We start from the raw sequence: 21297 nt of genomic DNA on the forward strand, positions 1-21297 counted from the left end.
CTGAAAATGAACAATATAGTGGTAGAATATAAATGTACAATAATTTATTTTTCATGTATTCATATAATAATGTCTTATTGTATAATTATGATATGTGTTATATTTAAATATGTATTGCCAGTAATTTTATTTCATTGCATATTTTTTTTGAAGTTCAAATATGGAAAATGCTATGAGCAAAGCTGAAGTTTGCATATCCGATAGTGGTACAACGCACACTATCTTCCGAGATAAAAGATATTTCTTGGAACTAAAACCAACAAAAACAACGGTGAATACAATATCAGGTCCTGTAGACTTGATTAAAGGATGTGGTAAAGCACAATTTTTGTTACCTAATGGTACAAAATTTTTTATCAATGATGCTTTATATTCACCACAATCGAAAAGAAATTTGTTGAGTTTTAATTATATATATTCCCATGGTTATGATACTCAAACAATGAATGAAGGAAATGAGAAGTATATGTGTCTTATCACATATAAATCAGGAAAGAAATATGTGATTGAAAAACTACCAATGCTCCCTACTGGATTGCATTATACACATATAAGTCCCATTGAATCAAACACGGTAGTTGATAATTCTTCAATATTAACCAATTAGTATGATCGATTAGGACATCCTGGTTCAACAATGATGCGAAGAATTATAGAAAATACACATGGTCATCCGCTGAAAGACCAGAAGATCTTTCAGAATAATAAGTTTCAATGTAAAGCATGTTCTCTTGGAAAACTTATTATAAGACCATCGCCAGCCAAAATCCAAACTGAATCACCAATGTTTCTTGAACGTATTCGGGGTGATATTTGTGGACCAATCCATCCACCATGTGGACCATTCAGATATTTTATGGTATTGATTGATGCCTCCAGCAGATGGTCACATGTATGTTTATTGTCAACTCGAAATGTTGCATTTGCAAGATTATTTGCTCAAATAATAAAATTGAGGAATCAATTTCCCGATTATACAATCAAAAAAATTAGACTTGATAATGCTGGTGAATTTACTTCCCAAACTTTCAATGATTATTGTATGTCTATGGGAATCATTGTTGAGCATCATGTTGCTCATGTACATACACAAAATGGATTGGCTGAATCATTGATTAAACGTCTGCAAATGATTGCTAGACCAATGATTATGAAAACAAAGCTCCCTATTTCTATATGGGGACATGCAATTTTACATGCTGCTTCATTAATTCGCATCAGACCAAGTGCATATCATAAATACTCCCCATTGCAGCTTGCATTTGGTAAAGAACCAGACATTTTTCATCTGAGAATTTTTGGATGTATGGTGTATGTGCCTATTGCACCACCGCAACGAAAGAAAATGGGACCTCAAAGAAAGGTTGGAATTTATATCGGTTATGATAGTCCATCAATCATTCGATATCTTGAACCTCAGACAGGCGACGAGTTCACAGCACGTTTTGCTGATTGTCATTTTAATGAGGAAATCTTACCAATGTTAGGGGGAGAACAGAAACATACCGAAAAAGAAATTACATGGTATGTATCATCATTGTTACATCTGAATCCAAGAACAAAACAATGTGAAAAAGATGTACAGCAAATTGTGCATTTGCAAAGAATAGCAAATCAAATACCAGATGCATTTGCAGACACAAAAGGGGTAACTAAATCATATATACATGCTGCAAATGCCCCTGCTCGAATTGAAATTCCGAAGAAACAAATTGAAGATACTCATGATGTCATTAAACGCCTGAAGCGTGGAAGGCCAGTTGGTTCCAAGGATAAAAATCCTCGAAAAAGAAAATTCATAGAGAAACACGATGATTACAAAAGAGAAAATGATGTTCCTGAAGAAACACATGATAATCACAAAATAGAGAATGATGTTCCTGAAGAAACACATGATGATGAAAATGTTCTGTCAGAAACACAGACTGACGAGAATCGTGAAATATCTATGGAAAAATATGGAACCGAAAAGATATAAAAGAAATTGATGATATATTTTCTTATAATGTGGCAATCGACATCATAAATGATAATGAAGATCATGAACCAAAATCTTTTGGTGAATGTAAAAATCGGCAGGATTGGATAAAATGGAAAGAAGTCATCCAGGTTGAATCGGATTCGCTAAATAAACATAATGTTTTTGGACCTATAGTCCTTACACCCGAAGGTGTAAAACCTGTTGGATACAAATGGGTTTTTATTCGAAAGCGAAATGAGAAAAATGAAATAGTAAGATATAAAGCTCGACTTGTTGCACAAGGTTTTTCTCAAAGGCCTGAAATTGATTATGAAGAAACGTATTCTCCCGTGATGGATGCAATTACGTTTCGGTATTTGATTAGCTTGGCGGTATCTGAAAATTTAGAAATGCGTCTTATGGATGTTGTTACAGCTTACTTATATGGATCACTTGATAGTAATATATATATGAAAATCCTTGAAGGATTGAAGATGTTTGAAGCACAAAGTTCAAAACCCAGAGAATGTTATTCTGTGAAATTACAAAGATCATTATATGGGTTAAAGCAATCCGGTCGAATATGGTATAATCGACTAAGTGATCACTTGATGAAAAAGGGATATGTAAATAATTCAATATGCCCTTGTGTTTTCATTAAGAAAACAATATCCGGATGCGTAATTATTGCTGTATATGTTGATGATTTAAACATCATTGGAACGAATAAGAAAATTCAAGAAGTTGTGTCATACTTGAAGGAAGAATTTGAAATGAAAGATCTTGGAAAAACCAAGTATTGTCTGGGTTTACAAATTAAACAAAAAGAATGTGGAATGTTTGTTCACCAGACAAATTATACAGAAAAGATCCTTAAACGTTTTAATATGGATAAATCAAATATTTTAAGTACTCCAATGGTTGTTAGATCATTAAACATAGAAAAGGATCCATTTCGTCCATGTGAAGATAATGAAGATATTCTTGGTCCAGAAGTACCATATCTAAGTGCTATCGGTGCCCTTATGTATCTTACAAATTGTACAAGGCCTGATATATCTTTTGCCGTAAATTTGTTGGCAAGATTTAGCACATATCCAACAAAGAGTCACTGGAACGGAATTAAATATATATTCCGTTATCTACGAGGAGCGACAGACTTGGGACTTTTGTATTCAAAAGATGCTAATCCAAGTATAATTGGTTATGCCGATGCTGGATACTTATCTGATCAACACAAGGCACGTTCCCAAATTGGATATGTATTTACTCGTGGAGGCACTGCAATTTCTTGGCGTTCACAGAAACAAACGCTCGTAACAACTTCATCAAATCATGCCGAGATTATTGCACTACATGAAGCAAGTCGTGAATGTGTGTGGTTAAAATCAATGACCCAACATATCCAAATCTCATGCGGATTAACATTCGACGAGAAGCCTGTGATACTATATGAAGATAATGCTGCATGTGTTGCTCAAACGAAAGAAGGATACATAGAAAGAGACAGAACTAAACATATTCCTCCTAAGTTCTTTGCATTCACCAAGGAGCTTGAGAAGAATAAATGTATTGATGTTCGTCACATTCAATCAAGTGAAAACTCATCAGATCTCTTCACAAAGGCACTTCCTACGACAATATTCAGAAAGCACATATATAATATTGGGATGCGCAATCTACGAAATTTGTGAAGAATTGTTCATGTCAACATGAGGGGGAGTTTACGTGACTGCACTCTTTTTCCCTTACTATGGTTTTTATCCCAATGGGTTTTTACTATTAAGCTTTTTAACGAGACAGTATAAAAACACGTAATGAATACAATCATTATGATCATCATCACAAGGGGGAGTGTTGAAAAATAATATTTAAAATGTGTGTATTGAATTTTGAATGTTGAATATTTGAATGTTGAAAATAAGAGTTGTAAATATTGAAAATTAGTGTGTGATGATGTAGGTAATGATGTATTTTATTTTTGGATTATTTGTAAAGAAATTCTATAAATAGCCTCACCATTTGTGAAGAAATTCACAATTGAGTAGAGAGAAAAATATTATAAAGTGTGTAGTTTGGTAAATTTTGAGAGTTTGAGATTTTTATTTTTTACCATAATTTTTTACTTTTCACAACATGTACAAAATTTTGTGCTTTTTCAAAATGTATAAATTTTTATTCTTTGTCACGCTGCACCGCTCCTGAAAGAGGCGGGACAACCAAAAATACATGTTTTAATAATTTTCCATATTTTAATAATTTGCACCCCCTCGCCTGTACAAGAGGCGGGGGAGTGGAAATTAAGAAATTATAACTCTCCCAGTCTCTTGTAAAGACGGGGGAGTGTAAACTATATATAATTTATATATGAATTAACATGTATATATATATTAAATAGGTAATTTAGAACAAAAAAATTTCAATAGTATATTAAAATAAAAAAAAATCAAACATCTCTTATATATGTAAATACACGTGTATTTATAAATAGGTAATTGAAAACAAAAAAATTTCAATAGTATATTAAAATAAAAGAAAAAAAAATCAAACATCTCTTGATACATGGATGAATTCAAATTTGAGCGGATGAAAATTATTAATTTTCAAATATTAATTCAAACTATAATTTATTCAAAAAAAATTAAATTCAAACTCAATCATTAAATCAAAATGAAATTTTAAGATATTAAATTTATTTAATCTATTAAATTTATTTGGCTCAAGTCCCGACAAATATCTTCATTTATATCACTATCCCAGAATAAAAAGATTGCTTTAGCATCCTACAAAGTCTGATGAAAGTAACAGTTACTACAAAATGATGCTCAGCGGTAACTACTCAACGAAGTGGGATTCAAAGTTGCACAAGCAAAAAGAACATTAATTGTCTGCTGAAGAACATTTAATGTTGTTGTAGCTGATAGTGACACATCACTCCAACGTTACATGTTTACGTTACACATCTTTTCCGACCGTTGGGATGAAAGCCTATAAAAGAAGAAGTGAAGATTACTGAAGATACATATCGATCAACTAAGCTTTTCAACCGCGCAATTGCTATATCATTAAGATTGTATATTTGAAGATTCTGAGTGCACCTAAAGTTCACATATTTCATCGCTTTTCATCGCTCATCAAGCACGCACTCAACAGAAATATATCTGATCATTCAAGGATTCTCTTCGTGCTACTAAAAGCATACTGTTTTTTTTTACATCAGTAACATTTAGTTATTTGATTGATTGTGTTGTCTGGTGAACCGATGGTTCTTAAAATCCAGAAGTATAAAGTGATCACTAAAAGTTCCAAAACATGCAGTGTGATGTGATAAATCCTGATGGGAGTGGGCTGTTACAATAAGTTTGTAAAGACAAAGCCTTTTAATGGAATCCTTTTTAAAGTGGAAGAAGCATCCATAAAAATTTTGTATCTTTACTTTCCGCGAGTATTTACATTTCAAACCGTTTCTTGTTAACAAGCCAGTCAACCGGCTGAAGATATCATTAGAAATTTTGAACTGTTTTTCGCACTATTCAAGTGGTTCATATTTTTAACCGTTCGAGAAACATTTTCAACCGCCTAAAAAATGTTTGAAAACAAATTTTAAAATCAAAGATTTTGAATGAGTTTGTTATATGTATATATGTGTGTGTATGTAAATTTTTTTTCCCTTCAATTAGGATCAAATCTCTTATTTCTAATCAAATATATCGAGGACAAAAAGAAATTAAGAATGATTTGTATGAAAAAGATATAGTTACTTGTAATTTAACAAAATTAATTCATAATATATGTTCCAAAAATATTTATAATCATTATTTAAATTTATATATATATATTTTGTTTGCTTAACGTTAGACTCCATTATAGAAAAAAAATCAAAATTTTATTTAATTATTTATCTATATGATATTTCTAAATTTTAATTAAAAATATTAAATTTATAAAGTCATCTTAATTAATAAAAAACTCACTGCTTGCTCATCTAATTTTTTTATGTTAAACATTTTATTCTCATGTTATATAGAATTTAAATAAATTTAATAGATTAAATTTTATTTAAATTCTATAGATTAAATCTAATAAAAAACCCGTGATTTGAGCATAAAAAAAAATAATTTACACACACATATATATTTGGATAGACTTATCTATATGTATAACTATTAGATTAGATATCCAAGTTTTTTTTTTTAAAAAAAGATTTATATAAATGCAAAATGAAATATCCATAAATACGATTGATTACCAAATTTATGAATACACATATTTATGATAATGTTGTATATCTTATTAAGATTTTGATGTTTTTAATCAATATGAATATTTTGTATCTTTGCATGAACGTATTTTTGTTGTGCTATTACCTAAAACTATTAGAAATTTATACTGTAGTGTCTAGAAATGTAAATGAATCGAAAAATTTAAAACTCGAATAAAAAATATTCAAGCTCGATATTAAGTTTGATCCAAAGCTCCAATAATTTCATTTTTTTTTTGCTCAAATTCAGTTCAAATTAAACGAACCAGAATCAACTTTCGAGAATTTCAAAAACCAATCAAAATATTACTTAAATCCATTTAAAAAAAACTCACAAACTGACTCAACTTATTATCACCTAATCATATCCATAGCACCGTATCAAGCTTTAATATGCTATGATTGAGAGTACATCTATTTTTTCTTGCGAGAAGCGATTTTTCTCCAAAAAAATAACAAAAGATGGGATTTATTATTTAAATTTTAAAAATAATATTTGGAAGCAAACATCCATAAATTAAAATGAGGTCCTAAGTTGATAAGTTCAAATGATGAGGATATCAACCCTTTCGAAATGCAATAGATGTGCATATATCATCTCTTATTTTATTCACTGTCTGTTCACTTTGTGGAGATAAACTTACTAACTTCAGTTGCTTTATTAGAGTGAATGAATAAAATGAACTAAGCATCCAAAAAGGAAATCACGCGGTTCAGTGCACTATTTTAATGAAGTTTTTAAATTTCAAAATAGCATAAGTTTTACACAGATATAAAAGTTATCTCCAATCTATTTCAAATATTTTAATGTGGTTTTTAAATTTCAAAATAGCACAAATTTTTACACAATAATAAAATTTAACTCCAATATATCAACTCTAAAAATAATATTCTTGATGTAATTTATTAATATAATTAGTTCGATTAAATTTATAGAAGATTAGATTAATTAAATTATTAAACAATACATACTTTAGTAAAAATAATATAAATTAATTAAAAACAATATTTAATGCAACTCTATCTTTACCAATATTAATATATCATCCTCAGCTGTCCCATCCCCACTCGTCTGAATCCCTATTTCTCTTCCCCTCTTTCCCCAAAATCCCGACAGCCACCTTTAGCCGTCAAATCGCCGCCACCGTCACCAGAAAAAAATGAAGTGAGGTTAGTTTTGGATAGCTCTCGTTGCAAGCTACGCGTTGATACCCTTATTTCAAGGAAAGGGGGTACGACCTGAAGCTCCCTGTCGCGGCCCTCTTCTGCGTGCAGCTGTCTCCGGCCGAATTCTTGGTAGTTTCGGTGTTTTCTGACCGAGGAAAGGTAGTAGTCGAGTTTAGGAACAAATTTCGCTAAAAACCAGACCTTATCTCTAAATTTTCTGGACGTTGCAGCTGTTGCCGCCGCATCTTTGACGCGAGCAGCTGCTCTTCGGACATACTCAATTTTTGATTTGGTTTTGGAGGAGTTTTAAGCCCGTTTTCAGCTCTTTTCAGGTTTGACTTCCAGCCTTTTCATTGTCCATAACAGGCTGCCGGAAATGGAGTTTTACCCACTTCGATTTATTTTGTTTTCGTCGATTATATTGCACCGTTGTTATTTATAAATTGTTGTAGTTTCGATAATTGGAAGTCAAGTTGGTATGTTTCGACAAGCGTATAATTTAAAATCGAATTATTTGTTCCATGTGTTTTGAGGGGATTATCTCCGTGTCTTGCCGAAGTTTATCATGAACCTTGTTTTATGTTTAGACTTTTACTCTTACATTTGAACTTAGTAATTATGGATGTTACTTTGGTTTTATTAGCTACCGAATGTTGTTTCCATGTCTTTTAAATCCCTTCATATTGTAGGCATTTTTAGTCAAGAATTTGATCCTGGAAATTCAGGTGAAAATGAATCAAACAATTCGCCAGTATAGAAACCACCATCCAGTGGCAAGTGAGGAAGAGAAGCATGCGAAAATATCCATCTGGTGGGATATTGAGAACTGCTCAGTCCCGAGAACGTGCACTCCTCTCTGGGTTATAAATAACATAATGCAGGCATTGCGACGATCAGATTTCATGGGAGAAATTTTCATATTTATATTTGGAGACTCCTCTCAAATCAACAGTGCAGTGGAAGCGCAGTTAAATCGAGCTGGTTTGACAATTAATCATGTTCCTGGTGGTGGTATATATCTTTTTTAGTTCGATTTGATGATAAATTTATGTATGTAGTATGTTTGAATATATTTTTTTATTCATTAGGTGGGAATGATGCAGCCACTAGAAAAATGATTGTCCAAATGTTGTTATGGGCTTATGACAATCCATCTCCAGGTAATATATTACTGATATCTGGAGATGTTGATTTTTGGCATACCCTGAAAGGACTGAAACGTTTGAGTTACAACATTATGTTGGCACACCAAAGGCCTGATCCTATGAGGGATCCTCCAACGGATATCATATGGGAATGGAGGAGTTTATTGTCTGGAGATCTGCCTCAGCCTATTTTGGCCGTGCCAGCACAAGAACCTGTTCGACAAACATGGGTAGTGCGAAGAAGCAATCAGGGAGGATAGTTTGTCCAATTTTAAATTTGACTATCAAAAGTTTAAAATGTTGCACTTTGGAAATTTGGAATGGTGTAGTATGCCATTATGATAAATCATGTAATTTAATGGCTTGATGTACTTATTTGATGTCTTTAACTCAATTGCTTAAATCGGGTTGTTTAAAGGCCTGTTATGTTATTGCCGCAAGTCAGTATATCGAAAATTATGGTATAATAAAATATATACGAATACCGTATAAAAAATTTTGGTACCGTGTATAATGATAGTATACTGATTATATTAAATTTTGCAGTAAATCTTCGATGTTGTATATACTGTTTTATAACGAAAAAACTTTATATATTTTTTAATTTATTATTTTATTATTTAAAAATATTATATATTTTTAAATTTACTGAAAGTTTTCAAATTTCATATCGTTATAGTATCGAAAATTTCGTTTTCATTATTATATCGTATCGAAAATTTTGATAAATTCGATATCTTTCGGTTCATTAATTTTGATATACCGAAAATTTTGATATTTTTTCTCATCCTTAGTTTTGATAAAAAAATATTAACTAGTTTTTTTATATATTATATATTAACTAAATTTTAGTAGTTAAGAAGTTTAACTATCTTTTCTTATTCAACATATAGCCAATCAATTCAAATATTTGGCAAAAAGTTTGCCCAGAGTGATAGTGACCGAAGATTTTGGTTCTGATAAAATTAGTAAGCGCTCTGCGTTTATATTATTATTTGATTACAAAGACATTAATTATTTAATTTAATCTAAGATAAATCAATGAAATGATAATTCTGATTATTTAATATGTTTAAATTGAAATAAACAAAACTAAAATAAATTTTGCAACTAATTAAATTGAATTAAGGATCAAACTTAGGGTAGAATCAGATTTCAAGCAAATAATTAAGATACACATTAGTACCAAACTATCATTTATTGTCACATGATGAATTTAATTAAATAAATTTTATTCAAAGTTACGGTGATATTCCATCTTAATTATTAATATATTTAATATATTTACCACACTGAAACCTAATATCATTTATAATTGATTCAATAATGTATTAATTGATATTTTTGAAGCTATTCAATCTTCTTGATAAGTGAGACTTTTGCGCTTAAATTGTCCAAGGATTTAACATGGATTATGCTAATTGTTGAGTGAATTTATGCATTTTGGTAGTAGTATATGTCATTTGTAGGAATCAAGCCATATCATGTAACTTGCATCGAAATGGAGTGAAATGAAATGGAAACGATGAGTCGAGGAAAAGAAACCAAGTCCAAGCTTTAAGAATGAAGATGCATGATAGCAACAAGCGTGCATTGCGCAATATCCTTGCGCAACCCCGCGCCCGAGCTCCCAAGATGAAGCAGAACACAACGCGCAACCGCGAGGGTTTGAGTCGCAGCCGCTCGCACACGATGTAACAACACATCACAGGAAGAGCCGTGCACCAGCCCGCCATAATCGCAGCCGCGCGTTCTAGGAAGAAATGCAAACAGCAAAACAGAATCAGGCGCGTAGCTGCGCGTTCTCCATGCGCACGTGAGACGCAGACATGCAGAACCAATGTTGGAATATTTTAGTTTGGGTGATTGTAATCAAACTGAATTCTAGAGGTAAACTGAACTCGGAAATCTAACTGGTTAATAACCTAACTGATAAATCCGTATGAAGGATACCGTGAGCCAAACTGATTATGGGCCGACTGATTTAGATCTTCCAAATATATCTATCAATTGAGATAAAATCTTTTCACTTTCAAGTAAATCAGTCTGATCGGTGTTTAAGGATCAGAGTCAACTGTTTAAACTTTCCATCTTTCACCGATAAGTGATTAAGGTTCAGAGCTGCAGTCAGAATTCTGAACATATCAGAAGGGAGGAACGACCTGGCAACAAGTACATCCACAATCATGAACGGATATATTTGGAAACATGTCACTGTAAATTCCTCACCTGGCAACAAGTACATCCACAGTCATGTCGATACATTTAGAGAAGTGTGTGCATATACATCTTCAGGTCCAACTCCGAGCAATCATTTAACCGAGCACGTAAATTCTAGAGGCAATGTCTTGAACCAACCAATCAAATCCTTCAAGGAGTCCTTCCCCAGTATATGCGCTACATCCCACAATTCTCCAATGTCTGGCTTTATCCATTGCTTCCAATTTGAGCACCTGAATGAAGGATACGTAGTCTTGATTGAAATTTATTTCATCCAAAAAAACTTGAAGAATTTCATATAGTGCAGTAAAATATTTGTTTCCACCGTGCAACAGGAAAAACCAGGGAAGTTGAAGAAAAGGTCAACAGCCACAAGATCAGTATATCGGAAATAGAAATATCTTTCCATTATTTAATTTCTGTCGCACAAGGGCATTAAAGTGAGACTACACTTCATAAAAAAAAATAAGTTTCATCGACACACCATGTATGTGATAAATAAATCCACATTTTAAACAAATAAATAAATAACATACAATTAACTTAAATTTCCATTACATCATCTCATTACCTTAGCTATCTCATCTGGTGACAGAGAACCTTGTATATCTTGCTTATTAGCAAAAATCAACAATGATGCTCCTGATAGCCTCTGTAAATAACAGAAAATCAGGTGTTGCAGAAAAGAAGCAGTGGAAATGTGAAAGATGGAAATGCACTATAAAGGTAAGTTTATCTTTAGTATTTATTAACCGTACATATTCATAGGATGTAAAATTAATGGACCACTGATGAATAAACACAATCTGGAGAAATGATGCAATCCAAAATATTTGCACAATCTAGAGAAATGACGTAATCTAAAATATTTGCTTGCTTCCGTACTTCAGCCATATTTTTTCATACAAATCACTGTCATGTGCCAAAGGTAGCTATTTATCAAATCAAGCATGCCTGCTATTGCATCCTGAGAACGTATTCCAATAGTTGTACAGCACTAGAAGGCAACATGTGGCAATAGGTGTAATCCAACATCAGCAACACCAAAGTGCAAGCAAGAATATTGTAGTAGACCTAATAGCATGAATTAATCTCAAAGTAAAATAATCCCATTTGTTGGGTACATATTTGAAGAAATGCATATTCCCACAACTTTATGGACTTGATCTACAAAAGCAAGGGAGAAAACTAAAAAATGCAGGCACCAAACAAATTATAAAACTCAATTTTTCATCAGGACTAAAAGATTCTGTACACCCATTGAGAAATGGAAGAAACAATGCACGGGATAGAGGGAGCATGCCTCTTCTTTCAGAAGATTATCCAACTCATATTTGCAATCGTTCAGCCTTCTGATATCTGAACTATCGACCACCCAAATCAACCCATCAGTTTGCTCAAAATAGTTCCTCCAATAGGACCTTATGGTTTTCTGTCCACCAACATCCCATATAATCAAAGTGTACCTACAATCAATACCCCGTTCGTCCATAAGTACACTAAATTTCAATAAACCCTTGTCATTTTCCTGGGGAACTAGCTTCAAATGTAAGCAAAAATCAAAATAATGCAATCAATCTAACATAAATTTTCAATAATTAACAGCTTACGATAAGAACATACTTCTGGTAATTGATGGTTTTAATGTTGAAGCCAAGTGTTGGACTGATAACACTGGTGTCTTCACCATTGATTTTTAACACTATTGTTGTCTTTCTTGAATTGTCAAGACCCCTTCAGCAAGTGAACAAACATAGAAACTAATTAACAGGCGTTAAGATCAGAAGATGCATAAAATAAACCTATGATTTCCGAATAACGGATAAAAAAAATGAAAACACAGGCAGCAGGTTCAGAATTCATACACCATGAGAATACACATCTCCTTCTCCTTATGCTTGATTTTGCGGATGATACTGAGTAGACCCATTATTGGTTATCAAGTAGGAGAAATGACACCGAGCTGAACTCTGAATCAGAGCTGTTTCATGGATCATTCCATGTGCACAACTTCAGAAGGATCCAAGATAATTATAATTAGATCACAAAATTAAGTTATGGTAGGACTAACACAAATCGGCCAATTAACGGACTGGCAGAGTAATTTCATTTCTTTTCGTCTAGTTCACCCCTACCCCTGCACCTGACCTACGCCCAATCTCTCCCAGGAAGTTAATTGGAAAACTAGACCCTAAAATTAGATGCACTAGTACCAAATGGTTACATTTATGGGAACCCAAATTTCTCGGTAAACTAGGGCTAAACAAAAATGCAATACTACTAATTTATAATGAGAACTCATCCACAAAAATAAATCAGGAAAAATCGATGAAAGCAACAACATAATTTAAAAGCTCAAAGCTATCTGCATTGAAGCATGATAAAAATTATGGAAAAGTTTGTGACTTTACCAAAAAATTGCTCGATTGAAGCATGATAAAAATTATGGAAAATTTTGTAACTTCATCGAAAAATTGCTCGATTAGTTAACAATCTGATCTCCGAGTCCAAGAAACTACCCCGCCTGCTGATGTTGTCTGAATTTTGCTTCCTTTGAGGAAACCTCGTCTTCTTGCTTCGAAAAAATGGGGATGACCCATTAAGGTGTGTGTCGGAGCTTAATTTTGTAACCCGGGCCGTTAATCCCGATTGTCATATTGGGCTTTTCTAAACGTTAGGCTACTAGACTCGTTTATTTGCTTATTAACTCGGATTTTTCCCAATTAATTAATATTCGCATAAATTGAATCATCCTAAAAAGAAAAAAGAAAGAACTGATTGAATCCGATTTTCTTTTAAATTTTTTTATAGGAAAATTGCAATAATTGGTATTTTTTTCTCTTTACAATTTTGGTTCTCTATACTTAAAAACTAAATCATAATCTCATATATTTTAATTTTAGTCATTTTTTCATTAGATTCCTAACACGATGACAAACACATTAATATCATGTCAACGTTATGAAACTGTTGTCTTATCCAATGTCATGTCATCAAATTAAGCAAATAGCTGGAAATAAATAAAAAAACTAGAGCAAAATGACCAATGTTTGATTAATTGGTGGACTAAAAAAAGAGACAAATTAAAGAAGCAAAAAAGTTATCTTTCTTTTTGTTTTGTTTATTTGTTTCTAAGTAGAAGACTATTGCATTAAGCCACTAACAACCCTGAGAACAAGTTCTACAAAAGAGTCCATACAAAGAAAAAGCAGCTCAGGTACTCTATTCATGTAGTGCCTCCTTGGCTAGAGTATGTGCCACTGTGTTGGCCTCCTGATGATCTTAACTAAGATTTTCACCCTTTGATACATGTTTTGTAATTAAAATTCGAGTCTGGATTCCCGTTAGCAAGATTCGAGGGATTCTTCCAATGAAGCAATAGTAACTAATATGAACTTCTTGCAATTTTGAACAAGTATCACGGATTTTAGCAATAGTAGGAGCCTCCACAGGCATAGCTTGAAAAATTTTGACTTTGGCTGAATTATCCAATAAACAATATAAAAAAAATCAATTAAATATTTAAAAATTTAAATATAATAAAAGACTAATTTATAACAATGAACACTTACAAAATATTTAATATTTATTAAAAATATTACATAGTGACACGAACTAAATATAATCTACTGAAGACGTGTCATATGATTTTACATTGAATATAAATCATCAACTATTGGATCAATGTCTATTCTTGCAGTAAACTCTCTTTTAATGTAAAAAATCATAGAATCTGTCAAAAATCTTCTTCCATCTTATTCCAGAGAGGTGTTGAGAAGTTTCATCGCTGAAAATGATTTTTTTGGTTCTTGAAGTAGAAATAGAAAACGTTAAAACAAGACAAATCAATCTGTCAAAATGATAATGATGTGCCTTGAACAATTTAAAGTTGTTCTCAAATAATGTAATACTTGTATATTGAAATCATTAAGATAGAATCTCTCTGCAAGATTGTAAATATCATCATCATTGAACAATTTAAAGTTGTCTCAAGGCTCCAAAGTAAAACTAAGTCTAAGAATTTCTATAGCCTCATCATCGAATATGTTATTGAGCTCTTCCACTTGCAAATCTATTGCAGCATGAAATACATCAAAATAGTAATTGATGTTCAATTGTAATAGAACCCCTTTGCTAGCACGAACGTCATATAATAGATCTATAACAAGTATTTATATTTGATATCTTAATATCATTATTTTCACAAACTATTGCACGATCATTAGAAGAATATCATAACTTTATTTATGCTCTCAAGTATAAAGTAAAGCTTTGGTAGTTGAGACAAAATCTATTGCATTTAAAATGACTAAAAAATTTTCTTACTAGGATCGACAAAGCAAATATGTGATCCCCGAGATTATGCATTAAATATAAGGTAAAAATGATATCAATGCAATCAAAGAACATGTAGCTTCCTCTGTACATAATTCGAATTTTTTCTTCACCATGTGCTCAAGCACGATAATCACAGAGTTGTACATATCTATCATATTGCAAATCGACTCAAAATGAGAACTCCAACGTGTCTTGCTAGTTTGTTGCAAAGTACGTATCAATCTGATTAAGGCCAGTATCTATGTCGTAAACCAATGAGAAATGAAATAATTAATGAGAAATCAAATTAGAATTCACAGTAGAGATCTTTTAACGAAGCAGATGAAACATGGAGAACGCCAAGTACATCAAAATAAAGACAACATGTCATCGATGCTGCGAATGTTGGGTTATAATGGGTCGATTTCCATTGTTGCTTAAGGATTCACCGAAAAAATTTCGGATTGGGTCCATAGAAGCTCGATTTGCCAAAACATAAATTTTGTAAATATTCCTAGCTGTGAGTTGGATATACTTAAACTGGAGATTCATATTTCTATGTCTTTACTTTAAATTTGATTTTTTTGTGATAGGTAGTAAGATACCACCGTCAAAAATATTATTAACAACATGTTAATTTGGAGAGTAAACAATAGAGTTCCAGTGACCCATCTCTTGATCGCTCAGAACGATGATTATGCAGATTCTTTGTATGAAGTCAAATAAAACTCCAATACCCGTCCTTCCTACTCACAGTAGAGATCTTTTAATGAAGCAGATGAAACATGGAGAAGGCCCAAACCCCCCCCCCCCCCCCCCCCCCAGCTACCCATCTCTTGATCGCTCAGAACGATGATTATGCCGATGCATTGTATGATGTCAAATAATATTCCAATACCCGTCCTTCCTACTCACATTAGAGATCTTTTTTAAAAAATGTTTTTTATTAGGAAAGGATTTGACACTACTTTAGTTCGGTTTGACAAAAAATTGAGAAGCCAAGATATTTTTTTTAAAAAAAAATCGATTTGTTCGATTTTAGTGGTGAAATTTGGTCGGTTTGGTGGTGAGGGAAAAAATTTTGGTTTTGCTGATTTCGGTTCGATCTTAACTGGTTGCTCACCCCTAATTTTTGCTCCTCATTCCTCCCAGCGAAGATCGACCATGAATGTTATTATGATGTTTCAGAGAAACGCGCCCTATGAGTTTCAAAAAAAAAAACTTTGTATCTGGTGAGACATGGTGGATTGCCCACTCAATGCCATTAAATTGTTCGAATTACATCAGAATAAAGATAACATGACATCGGTGCTGCGAATGTTGGGTTACAATGGGTCGATTTCCATTGTTGCTTACAGATTCACCGAAAAAATTCCGGATTGGGTCCATAGAATCTTGATTTGCCAAAACATAAATTTTTAAATATTCCTAGTTGTGAGTTGGATATACTTAAACTGGATATTCATATTTCTATGTGTTTACTTTAATTTTGATTTTTTGTGATAGGTATTAAAGACACCACCGTCAAAAATATTATTACCGACATGTTAATTTGGAGAGTGAACTATAGAGTTCCAGCTACCCATCTCTTGATCGCTCAGAACGACGATTATGCCGATGCTTTGTATGAAGTCAAATAATATTCCAATACACGCCCTTTCTACTAACAGTAGAGATCTTTTAACGAAGCCGATGAAACATGGAGAACGCCCAAACCCTCTCCCCCCAGCTACCCATCTCTTGATTGCTCAGAACGATGATTATGCCGATGCTTTGTATGAAGTCAAATAATATTCCAATACCCGTCCTTACTACTCACACTAGAGATCTTTTAACGAAGCAGATGAAACATTGAGAATGCCCAACACCCCCCCAGCTACCAATCTTTTGATCGCTCAGAATGATGATTATGTCGATGTTTTGTATGATGTCAAATAATATTCCAAAACCGCTCTTCTTACTCACAACAAAAATTTTTTTGTTAGGAAATGATTTGACACTACTTTTGTTCGGTTTTGACAAAAAATTGAGAATCCAAGATATTTTTTATATTAAAAAAATCAATTTGTTCGGTTTTAGTGGTGAAATTTGGTCGGTTTGGTTGGAGGGAAAAAAATTTGGTTTTGCTGATTTCGGTTCGATCTTAACCGATTGCTCACCCCTATTTTTTGCTCCTCATTCCTCCCAGCTAAGGTCGACCATGAATGTTATTCCGAGGTTTCAGAGAAACGCACCCTATGAGTTTCAAGGAAAAAACTTTGTATATGGTGAGACATGGTGGATTGCCCACTCAATCACCTCAAATTGTTCGAAATACATCAGAACAAAGACAACATGGTATCGGTGCTGCGAAGGTTGGGTTACAATGGGTCGATTTCCATTGTTGCTTATTGATTCACCGAAAAAATTCCGGATTGGGTCTATAGAAGCTTTATTTGCCAAAACATAAATTTTTTAAATATTCCTAGTTATGAGTTGGATATACTTAAACTGGATATTCATATTTATATGTGTTTACTTTAATTTGATTTCTTTTGTGATAGGTAGTAAAGACATCACCGTCAAAAATATTATTACCGACAGAATGCCCAAACCCCCTCCCCCCCCAGCTACCCATCTCTTGATCGCTCAGAACGATGATTATGTCGATGCTTTGTATGATGTCAAATAATATTCCAATACCCGCCCTTCCTACTCACAGTAGAGATCTTTTAACAAAAATGTTTTTCGTTAGGAAATGATTTGACACTACTTTAGTTCGGTTTTGACAAAAAATTGTGAATCCAAGATATTTTTTATTTTAAAAAGATCGGTTTGTTCGGTTTTAGTGGTGAAATTCGGTCGGTTTGGTTGGAGGGAAAAAATTTTGGTTTTGCTGATTTCGGTTCGATCTTAACCGATTTTTCATCCCTACTTTTTGCTCATCATTCTTCTCAGCTAAGGTCGACCATGAATGTTATTCCGAGGTTTCAGAAAAATGCGCCCTATGAGTTTCAAGGAAAAAAACTTTGTATCTGGTGGGACATGGTGAATTGCCCACTCAATCCCCTCAAATTGTTCGAAGTACATCAGAATAAAGACAACATGACATCGGTGATGCGAAGGTTCGGTGAGTCGATTTCCATTGTTGCTTACAGATTCACCGACAAAATTCCGGATTGGGCCATAGAAGCTTGATTTGCCAAAACATAAATTTTGTAAATATTCCTAGTTGTGAGTTGGATATACTTAAACTGGAGATTCATATTTATATGTGTTTACTTTAATTTTGATTTCTTTTGTGATAGGTAGCAAAGACACCACTATCAAAAATATTATTACCGACATGTTAATTTGGAGAGTGAGCAATAGAGTTCCAGCTACCAATCTCTTGATCGCTCAGAACGATGATTATGTCGATGCTTTGTATGATGTCAAATAATATTTCAATACCCGCCATTCCTACTCACAGTAGAGATCTTTTAACAAAAATGTTTTTCGTTAGGAAATGATTTGACACTACTTTAGTTCGGTTTCGACAAAAAATTGAGAATCCAAGATATTTTTTATTTAAACAAAATCGGTTTTTTCGGTTTTAGTGGTGAAATTTGGTCGGTTTGGTTGGAGGGAAAAAAATTTGGTTTTGCTGATTTCGATTCGATCTTAACCGATTTCTCACCCATAATTTTTGCTCCTCATTCCTCCCAGCCAAGGTCGACCATGAATGTCATTCCGAGGTTTCAGAAAAACACGTCCTATGAATTTCAAAGAAAAAAAACTTTGTATCTGGTGGGACATGGTGGATTGCCCACTCAATCCCCTCAAATTGTTCGAAGTACATCAGAATAAAGACAACATGACATCGGTGCTGCGAAAGTTGGGTTACAATGGGTCGATTTCCATTGTTGCTTACGGATTCACCGAAAAAATTCCGGATTGGGTCCATAGAAGCTTGATTTGCCAAAACATAAATTTTGTAAATATTCCTAGTTGTGAGTTGGATCTACTTAAACTTGAAATTCATATTATTATGTGTTTACTTTAGTTTTGATTTTTTTTTTTTGTGATAGGTAGTAAAGACACCACCGTCAAAAATATTATTACCGAGATGTTAATTTGGAGAGTGAACAATAGAGTTCCAGCTACCCATCTCTTGATTGCTCAGAACGATGGTTATGCCGATGCTTTGTATGAAGTCTAATAATATTCCAATACCCGCCCTTCCTACTCACAGTAGAGATATTTTAACGAAGCAGATGGAACATGGAGAACAAACAAAACCCCCTCCCCCCAGCTACCCATCTCTTGATCGCTCAGAACGATTTTAATGCCGTTAATTTGTATTAAGTCAAATAATATTCCAATACCCGCCCTTTCTACTAACAGTAGAGATATTTTAACGAAGTAGATGAAATATGGAGAACGCCCAAACCCCCCTCCCACCCACAGCTACCCATCTCTTGATCGCTCATAACGATGATTATGTCGATGCTTTGTATGATGTCCGTCTTCCAACAACTCACCCTTCCGCTCGTAAACCACCACATTGGTTACGACGTTATTGCCCATTGCTTCGATGTCTTCCCTATCCCTGCAGAAGAAACTAAAGTATTTATCACTGGATTTCATCGTAGTTTTTTGAATTTCCCATGTCGATGACGGTCCTTGTTTTTTTTTGCAGCCTATACTCGATGGGATAACTGATAATTTTTTGGAAATCGCCACCAACCCGAGCGGAATCTGCCTTCTCAGGCAAATCCTCGTCTCAAAAGTCTTTCTACTGGAAAGCTTACCGACTATTCTCTCAGAAATAATAGTAAATGTATATCAGCTGTCCCAAGATCCATTCGGGTACGTATACATAGACGCGTGCACACACACATGTGCGTATCCTTTTCATATACCACTTGCAAATTTGCATTTAAATCCAAATCCCAACATTTTTCAAGTTCCAGGTTTCAGGTTGTTGAGCATGTAATACACCGCGGTACTCAGGATGTGATAAGAGATATAGTAGCTAAACTGAGAAGGGATTTGACTGCCCTGTCAATGGACAAATATGCAAGGAATGTAGTAATAGCATTGATGGTGAAATGTAAAGAAAAATACGCACATCAAATCATGGATGATCTAATTATCAATCCTAATTTCTGGACAGTCCATCTAGAGCCTTTTGTCAATTTTGTTCCCCGATGCGTTGAGGAATACTCTATGGTACCAATAACAATGCTCATCTTTATTTCTTTGTTTACAATCTAGCTAGCTAACTCGAATCAAACAAAATTTAAGGTTGGTACGACGTCACAATCTTGCAGGGAACCCTTTCGGAGGCTTTGAATTCTCTGGATGTCCCAGACTCTGATCACCAGCAGAGCCATCACAATGGAAAGAATGTTCTGCCTGGAAAGAGAAGGAGGGATCATGTCTGATTATCGAGAAATATAGCTCCGTCCCTGATAGTTATCATTTATTAGTTTGTTTTTGTGCATTCTATGATGTTTGATATTTGTGTTTTTGGGTACGGTTTTGAAGATTGAATGAATGATTTTATCGGTACTTATGTTTACTTCTGTCATTGTAGTTCCATCCCATCTCAAGATGAATTTCCTATCTTGATGTTTTGAATTTTTTAAATTTTATTTCCTTCATATGGATTGAATTTCTGAGGTGCATCTAATTAATAATCTTAAAGTGCTTCTCAATTATGATAATATATTAATTTTTAAAAAAATTCCGTGGGAAAATATGGAACCAATTTTGGTAACTGGAGTGAAATTGTGTAACATTTTGGAATTCTGTAAACACCCCAATCTCAATTAACTGAAAACCCAAGCAGCTGATTTCAATCATTAATAAGTTCATAAAGCAGAGGGTTGTGCTGTAGTTTTCACAATCAGTTATCCTAGCTTCCCATTCACAGAATCACGCTATCACACCATCGACTCTAGTTCTTGTTGTGCATCATTTTTTCCCCTCTGCATTTAATAGATTTCAGAGACCAATTTGAAGTCAATTTTCTCTTCCCCAATGTCATCTTAAGCATCTACTTAACTCAAATTTTTGGTCCACTGCTGATGATTTATTTAATCTTGAGATACAGTTTGTGTCAATCTGTCCTCGTAATCTAGACATTATTAATCAAATTCTACTCTTGTTTGGTGTTTTCTTATCGTGTTGGGAGAGGGTAGAATTCAATTTTGGGAAGTTTACTCAAACATACCCACTTGCACACATTAATATAAGACATG

At 33.5% G+C, this 21297-nt stretch overlaps 2 protein-coding genes and 1 long non-coding RNA gene across 8 annotated transcripts; 2 read left to right on the forward strand and 1 right to left on the reverse strand.

Annotated features, from left to right (window-relative positions):
- Positions 1-7267: 7267 nt before the first annotated feature.
- Positions 7268-8913, forward strand: LOC142548256 (uncharacterized). 2 transcript variants are annotated; one of them, XR_012820946.1, is made up of 3 exons: positions 7268-7720; positions 8078-8399; positions 8477-8913. It is a non-coding gene; the product is annotated as an uncharacterized LOC142548256 (long non-coding RNA). The 2 variants fall into 2 exon arrangements; XR_012820947.1 differs by having other exon boundaries at positions 8114-8399.
- A 1558-nt stretch (positions 8914-10471) lies between these two features.
- LOC142549651 (ADP-ribosylation factor-like protein 2) lies at positions 10472-13367 on the reverse strand. 5 transcript variants are annotated; one of them, XR_012821237.1, is made up of 7 exons: positions 13165-13367; positions 12619-12734; positions 12377-12487; positions 12057-12219; positions 11325-11405; positions 10763-10986; positions 10494-10695 (listed from the first exon to the last, which is right to left on the reverse strand). XR_012821237.1 is itself a non-coding variant. In XM_075658708.1 (5 exons), exons 1-5 carry the CDS (start codon positions 12681-12683, stop codon positions 10849-10851), a joined length of 558 nt encoding a protein of 185 aa, XP_075514823.1. In that variant the 5' UTR covers positions 12684-12758; the 3' UTR covers positions 10747-10848. The 5 variants fall into 5 exon arrangements, 2 of the variants coding, with proteins under 2 accessions (XP_075514823.1, XP_075514824.1); XR_012821236.1 differs by lacking the exon at positions 13165-13367 and having other exon boundaries at positions 10495-10695; positions 12619-12758; XR_012821238.1 differs by lacking the exons at positions 12619-12734; positions 13165-13367 and having other exon boundaries at positions 10472-10695; positions 12364-12490.
- A 6158-nt stretch (positions 13368-19525) lies between these two features.
- LOC142550288 (putative pumilio homolog 7, chloroplastic) lies at positions 19526-20635 on the forward strand. The gene is made up of 4 exons (XM_075659516.1): positions 19526-19657; positions 19731-19900; positions 20005-20263; positions 20365-20635. Exons 1-4 carry the CDS (start codon positions 19526-19528, stop codon positions 20476-20478), a joined length of 675 nt encoding a protein of 224 aa, XP_075515631.1. The 3' UTR covers positions 20479-20635.
- Positions 20636-21297: the final 662 nt, after the last annotated feature.

This window comes from Primulina tabacum, chromosome 6, assembly GCF_025594145.1.
Source record: "Primulina tabacum isolate GXHZ01 chromosome 6, ASM2559414v2, whole genome shotgun sequence".
NCBI lineage: Eukaryota > Viridiplantae > Streptophyta > Magnoliopsida > Lamiales > Gesneriaceae > Primulina > Primulina tabacum.

Excerpts from the sequence above, each read along its gene's own strand:
- LOC142549651 (XM_075658708.1), bottom strand. The coding sequence starts at position 12,683 with ATGGGTCTACTCAGTATCATCCGCAAAATCAAGCATAAGGAGAAGGAG. Across the intron at positions 12,488-12,618 it reads GAGATGTGTATTCTCATGGT|GGGTCTTGACAATTCAAGAA; the intron begins GTATGAATTCTG and ends CACTTGCTGAAG. Across the intron at positions 12,220-12,376 it reads AAAACCATCAATTACCAGAA|GTACACTTTGATTATATGGG; the intron begins GTATGTTCTTAT and ends TATTGATTGTAG.
- LOC142550288 (XM_075659516.1), top strand. The coding sequence starts at position 19,526 with ATGATTATGTCGATGCTTTGTATGATGTCCGTCTTCCAACAACTCACC. Across the intron at positions 19,658-19,730 it reads TCCCTGCAGAAGAAACTAAA|CCTATACTCGATGGGATAAC; the intron begins GTATTTATCACT and ends TTTTTTTTGCAG. Across the intron at positions 19,901-20,004 it reads CTGTCCCAAGATCCATTCGG|GTTTCAGGTTGTTGAGCATG; the intron begins GTACGTATACAT and ends TTCAAGTTCCAG.